Source organism: Myotis brandtii, unplaced genomic scaffold, assembly GCF_000412655.1.
Source record: "Myotis brandtii unplaced genomic scaffold, ASM41265v1 scaffold78, whole genome shotgun sequence".
NCBI lineage: Eukaryota > Metazoa > Chordata > Mammalia > Chiroptera > Vespertilionidae > Myotis > Myotis brandtii.
Window position 1 is genome coordinate 1,521,228 of NW_005371131.1, and position 6,348 is coordinate 1,527,575.

The window sequence follows — 6,348 nt, forward strand, 5'->3', positions numbered from 1 at the left end:
AGGCAGGGTTTCGAGACCCGAGGCGCGGCGGGTTAGGGGGGCGGGGAGAGTGCGGGACTCCGGCGAACCCTCCCCCACGAGCGCACGCCCCTGCCCTCACTGGAAAGGGGGCTCTCAGCCCACGATGCCATCTTCCCCCATCCTGGGCATCTTTTCACCGTTCTTCTCAGCAAGGTCCTGAGGGCAAGTATTGTAGCTTCTAGGGCCAGCTACCCGCCCCCCCTCGCAACCCCCCAGCCCTCCGAAGCTCTTGCCCCACCCCCTTCCGTGAGGGGGACCCCGGGGCGGGGAGGCTCTCCTTGGGGAATCTGCCGACCGGTCCCACTGCACGCCCCAGGCCCCGGGTGGCTGTAAACACCCCACCCTGAAGGGTTCGGAGGGGAAAAAGCTCCTCCCAGGCCCCACGGCGCTGAACACAGGGTCCTCACGCCCGTCTCTTTCCCGGTTCCCACCCGCGCCAGGTGACGCGCAGAGCGGAGACCATGGTTCAGCAGGTGCTCTACCGGGCGCTGGTCTCCACCAGGTGGCTGGCGGAGTCCGTCCGGGCTGGAAAGCTGGGGCCTAGCCTGAGGGTGCTGGACGGGTCCTGGTACTCGCCTGGCACCCGGGATGCCCGCAAGGAGTACCTGGAATGCCATGTGCCCGGTGCCTCCTTCTTTGATATAGAGGAGTGCAAGGACAAGTCGTCACCCTACGAGATGATGCTGCCCAGCGAGGCGGGCTTCGCCGACTACGTGGGCCACCTGGGCATCAGCAATGACACACACGTGGTGGTCTACGATGGTGACCACCTGGGCAGCTTCTATGCGCCTCGGGTTTGGTGGATGTTCCGTGTGTTTGGCCACCGCACAGTGTCGGTGCTCAATGGTGGCTTCCGGAACTGGCTGAAGGAGGGCCACCCGGTGACCTCTGAGCCCTCCCGCCCAGAGCCCGCAGTCTTCAGAGCCACACTGGACCGCTCCCTGCTCAAGACCTACGAGCAGGTGCTGGAGAACCTTGAATCTAAGAGGTTCCAGCTGGTGGATTCACGGGCCCAAGGGCGGTACCTGGGCACCGAGCCAGAGCCAGATGCCGTAGGTAGGTGTCCCAGTGGGTGGGATGGTCCCTGGAGAATGAATAATGCCGGATGGAAGGGTGGGGAATAAGGGTGTCTGGGACCCTCTGCAGGTTTCGCCCTCGGTACCTGCTGTGTAGGCCTCAGTTTTTCCATCTGTAAAATGAGAGGACGGAGCCAAATCTAAAGGCTTTTTCCGCTCTGATGCATGCGGACCTCCAGAGGCGGTCCCATAGTCCTGTGCTGACAGGCACCTAGCATCTGTATAGGGTGGCATCAGCAGAGGTGACAGGTGACATATCCACCCACGTCCACACCAGGCACTAGCTCCCCACGTGCCCGAAGGCGTGTCCGTGAGCCAACACCTGAATCACTGTACAGAGGCCTCTCTGTTCCTCAGAAACCCTTGTAGACATCAGCAATGTCCTTCCCCCCGCACCACCCCCTCCAGCTCTCCCAGGCCCCCTGACCTTTCCAGACAGCTGCAGCCTGTCCGCAGAGCTACAGCAGCATCTGCATTTCATGCTGAGCACTTGACATCGCATTATCTCGTCCCACAAGGCGTCATGTCCCCATCTGAGAGGGGAGGAAACAGAGATGCCAGGATATGAAGTTACTCGCTCAGTTACATGGCAGAGTCAAGATCTGAATCCAGTGCTGCCTCGCTTCAAACCAGCGATCTAAACCAGCATGCATGGCTGTTTTGCCCACCCCCACCTTGCAGGATCAGGAGGGAGCCCCCTCCCTAGGCATCAGCAGGGAGATGGCACATGCGTGCTCCCTCTGCTGTGGGAGGTTCTATACTGCAGCGGGTGAGGGTAGTCTCGAGAGGAAATGCAGAGTTCTAGAACCCCCTAACAGACCTCAGAGGTCTTGCCATCACCCCTGCTGGCGTCCTGGACCTCAGTGCTCGTGGGGCCTCTCATGGCCCAGGTGGCCTGAGCCTTCAGGGTGGCTGGCACCTCCTGGGGCAGTGGCTCTGCCCTTGGTCAGGGTGCCTCTGCAGAATCTAACTCCTGCGCAACATGTTGCCTACCTTGTTGAAAAGTGTCTCTTCCTGTCTGTGCCTGGAGGAAGAGAACTCGGAAAGCTGTTTCCAGCACTCTCTGAGCTGGAGGGCCTGAAAGGTCACCTCCTCAGGCAGAAGGGAGACCGAGGTACCCGGAGGGAGGGGAGGGGTCAAGGCCACAAGGCTGGTTAGTGGATGAGCCAGGAGAACGCAGTGTTCCGTGTCCCTGTCGTGGGTGTTTTCCAGGCCCTGTGTTTTCCTTGCCCAGCTTGCTCTCTGAAGGTCCGGAGTTGAAGATTCAAGTTCATTTGGCACCTTCTAGAGACTCCTGGCACGGAGCTCCTGCAGCCCCCTCATGGCCTTGGTTCAAGATGCCTTCTCTCCTTTGGACTTAAGCTGCCCGGGGGTGGGGTGGGGGTGGGGGGTGTAGCTTGTGGAGTTGTTCCCCAGCTGCTTCCCAGCTTGCCCCAAAGCACTGTGAGAATAAGCGAAGGGAGCGTTTAGAGATGCCAGACCCAGTGTCCTCACTCCCATTTTAGAGATGAGGAGACTGAGGCACAGAGAGGCGAAATGGCCTGCTGCATGTGACGCCTCTTGGAAGTCTGGACTTTTCAAGCCCTGCCCCCTGCCCTGTGGCCCTACTCCCACCTCCTAGAGTTCCCATCTGGACCCTGGGGAGCGTGGGTCTTAGTTGAGGTCAGGAACGTGGAAGAGCCTCAATCTAATCGCGCAGCTTCTCTGGGTTCCTTTATTGTAAAACGAGAAGAGTAATGCCAGCCCTGCCCACCTGGGGGTGTATTCGTTTGAAAGCAGCAGTGGCTGGGAGGGTGTTTTGAGAAGGGTGTTTTGAGCAGGCCAGGGCTGTCTAGAGAGGCATGGAGGATGTAGCCCTTTCCTCCCTTACTTTCTAAGTGGCTTTGCTGGCCTTCCTCCCAGACAAGGCCTTTTGGGGACACAAAGGCACACGAGGCTCTGCTGAATTCATGGTCGCCAACTTGGGGTGGGTCAGGGAGGCAGCACGTGGGCTCGGCAGTCCGGATGTAACACCCAGGGGCATGTGGGTGGTGGGCCCTGGGCACCCCTGGAAGGAGTGTCCCCAGGCCTCAGAAACCAAACAGCCACTTCTTGCAAAACCTATGCAAGCAACACGCCCTCTGGCCTAGGTTTTGTGCCCCAGTACCTTTGGTTCTGTTTGTAAGGGGAGAAAAGTGAGAGGCAGACACCGAAGTTTCTATGGGGTGTGGCCCTTGCATGTGGCCTTGAGCACGTCCCTTCACCTTGGAACCCTAATGAAAGGGACACTGCTCACCTTATAGGGGGAGGGGGGAATCAGGTGGGAGCTGAGCCAGCTCTGTCTTTATAAACCCGTTCTCTTTCCCCCCCCTCCCCCTGGGGTGGGGCAAGGCTGAAGAGGGAGGATATTGACCTAGTGAGCACTGTATTTGCAGAGCCTTTATATATGCACAGCAGCCCTGCACAGGGAGGCGGGTGGGGGTTGGAATTGGTCCCACTTTGCAGGTGGGAGCAGAGACCTCTCTAAGGAGGCGGAGTGGCCAAGACTTGACCCCAGTCTGCAGGCATCATAGTGGGGCTGTTTCCCGGACCACTGCGTGTCAGCAAACAGACGGGAGGAAAGGCCCAGCTCTGCGCTGTGGCTACGGGATCCTGTGGCCCTTCTGCCTCTCTCTCTCTCTCTGTCTCTCTCTCTCTCTCTCTGTCTCTCTCTCTCCCTTGAAAGTCTGGGGCTGGGGTGAGGGGGGGGCCGGAGGGTGCTAAGATGCCTCCCAGTGGCCTGGGTTGGGGGCTACCTACTGGTGCTCCTTGCACTGAATTCCTTAGTGCCATGGTCGGCAAACTGCGGCTCGCGAGCCACATGCGGCTCTTTGGCCCCTTGAGTGTGGCTCTTCCACAAAGTATCACGTGCGGGCACGCACGTACAGTGCGATTGAAACTTCGTGGCCCATGCGCAGAAGTCGGTATTTTGTGGAAAAGCCACACTCAAGGGGCCAAAGAGCCGCATGTGGCTCGCGAGCCACGGTTTGCCGACCACTGCCTTAGTGCCTTTAGGAAGAAAGCAAGAAAGAGCCAAACAGGGTTTCCTTGCCTTGAAAACCCACATCTACCAGCCCCCTCTCCCGGAAGGCTCAGGTGGTCAAAGAACACGGACCTGATTTCACACACCTGTGCTGTGTGTCCTGGGGTAAGTTCCCTCACCTCTCTGAGCCTGGACTCCCCATTAGGGCCAAGAAGATAAGGTTCTTGAGGTAGCCCCTTGTTTGGGGGCTCGAGGCGAGAGGTTGTGAGCATGAAGGTTGGGAAAGCTGAGCCTGCAGCTGGAGTTGGATCTGGACGAAGAGCAGCAGGAGCTTCTGGGCCATCACAGTTGACTGTTCTCCAAGGTGCTCTGGGCTGTGTTCACCCTTCCCCCCTCTACACGCACACATGCACGCACGCGTGGGCAGGGCAGGACAGGCAGTTCCTGCTCATTTAAGTTCCTCAGACACACCCCGAGCCCCTGCTGGCAGAGATTAAAAGGGCCCCATCCTCTGACTTCTTCACTCCGAAGAGGTGCCTCTTATGTAATCGGAGGAAAACAATGAAGCTGTTTCAGAGGGAAAAATCAGCATTCAGAACTCAGCAGACGCTTGTGCTTTTAAATGCACTAAATCCAGCCCACTGCGTGGATGCTGGACATTTTAAAGTTGGTTTCTTGGCAAAGAGCACCCTCCAAGCCAACAGATGAAATATTTCTCATTGGTAAGGTCAGCACCACCCAATCTCAGATTAAAGTTGCCAGACAAAAAGATGAAAAAAAAGGTGAAATCAGCACAGGAAGAAATTGCTGTAATTTTATAAGTTGGGCCTCTATTTAATCAAAGGAACTCTTGAGTTGTGCCAGCAAATTTTGGAATCCTCTTTGATCTTGGGTGAGAGGAATGGGACATTGTTGGCATGACCACACCTACTGTGTGCCCGGGGTCATTAGGGTGGGTGGTGAAGTGGTGGGAGCAACAGCATCTGAGGGTGGGTGGCAGCCTCAGTAGTCAGTGCTGCTGTCCTTACAACAGCCCTGACACACCTGACTCCACACGTGACCCATGGGGAAACTGAGGCTCAGAGAAGTGAGGTCACTTGCTTAAGGTCACCTTGCTGGTGTCAGAGCTGGGATTTGAACTTGTTGAAAACCAGGTCATATGCTACTTCCACAGCCATGTGCTTAACAGGAAAACCCAGTGACTGCGATCCTGGGTCTGCCTTTACCTCTCTGTGTGCCCTTAGGAAGCCGTTTTATTAGCCAACCTCAGTACAATCACCTGTAAAATGGAGTCATGTTAAGATTAATGAATTCTGAGGGTGTCTGTTTAACATCTATCATCCTTGCTAGTCCATACTCCCAGAGAGCGGAGCTGAGTCCCTTTCACCTCTGTGTTCTCAGCAGTTGACACAGCACACAGCATTCACATTATCATTTCATTTGGTCTTCTCAACAGCCCTATGAGACGGGCCTGAGCCCATTTTACAGATGAGAAAACTGAGGTTCAGAAAAGAGATACGACTTACCCAAGGTAAAGGTTAGCAAGTGGCAGAGCTGAGACTCATTCCCTGTCCTCTCAGGCAGGTCTGATTTTGGAAATTCCTACCTCAAGGCAGGTTTTCGGAGAGAGGGCACTTTGCCTTAAGTCAGGAGCATTGGATGTAGGTAGGGCCTACATTCAATGCTCAGAGAAGACTATAGGTGAGCTCAGAGAAGAGCAAAGACTTTGTTTATTTGCGAAACACCCTATGCTTATAGCCTCGAATGGTTTTGGCCTCCAGGCCCCACTTGCCCCCACCCCCATGCCGTCCTAACCCTGCCCTTCCCCTTGTCCTCTGCCCCTGCCCAGGACTGGATTCGGGCCACATCCGAGGTTCGGTCAACATGCCGTTCATGGACTTCCTGACGGAGGATGGCTTCGAGAAGAGCCCAGAGATGCTCCGAGCCATGTTCGAGGCCAAGCAGGTGGACCTCGCCAAGCCCCTCATCGCCACCTGCCGCAAGGGTGTCACCGCCTGTCACATCGCCCTGGCCGCCTACCTCTGTGGCAAGCCTGACGTGGCCATCTATGACGGCTCCTGGTTCGAGTGGTTCCACCGGGCCCCGCCAGAGACCCGCGTGTCCCAGGCGAAGGACGGGAAGGCCTGAGCAGGGAGCTTGTCCGCTCGCCCAGAGCTCAGCCGGTTGGTGACTGGCATGACCTGCAGCTGGTTCATAGCTCCCGCCTAGGAGATCTTAGAGTCGCGGGTA

The 6,348-nt window shown here is 57.0% G+C and overlaps 1 protein-coding gene and 1 long non-coding RNA gene across 2 annotated transcripts in view; one reads left to right on the forward strand and one right to left on the reverse strand.

The window, feature by feature from the left end:
* The window catches only part of LOC102242420, a 9,073-nt gene extending 5,152 nt beyond the window's left edge, over nucleotides 1-3,921 (reverse strand). Inside the window, exons 1-2 of the long non-coding RNA XR_001359999.1 lie at nucleotides 2,091-3,921; nucleotides 1,525-1,630 (exon numbers count right to left, since the gene is read on the reverse strand). This is a non-coding gene — a long non-coding RNA (uncharacterized LOC102242420). The remainder of the gene's footprint in view (nucleotides 1-1,524; nucleotides 1,631-2,090) is intronic.
* TST (thiosulfate sulfurtransferase (rhodanese)) lies at nucleotides 7-6,342 on the forward strand. Its single transcript, XM_005883234.1, has 2 exons — nucleotides 7-1,077; nucleotides 5,948-6,342. Exons 1-2 carry the CDS (start codon nucleotides 483-485, stop codon nucleotides 6,244-6,246), a joined length of 894 nt encoding a protein of 297 aa, XP_005883296.1. The 5' UTR covers nucleotides 7-482; the 3' UTR covers nucleotides 6,247-6,342.
* The last annotated feature ends 6 nt before the right edge of the window (nucleotides 6,343-6,348 follow it).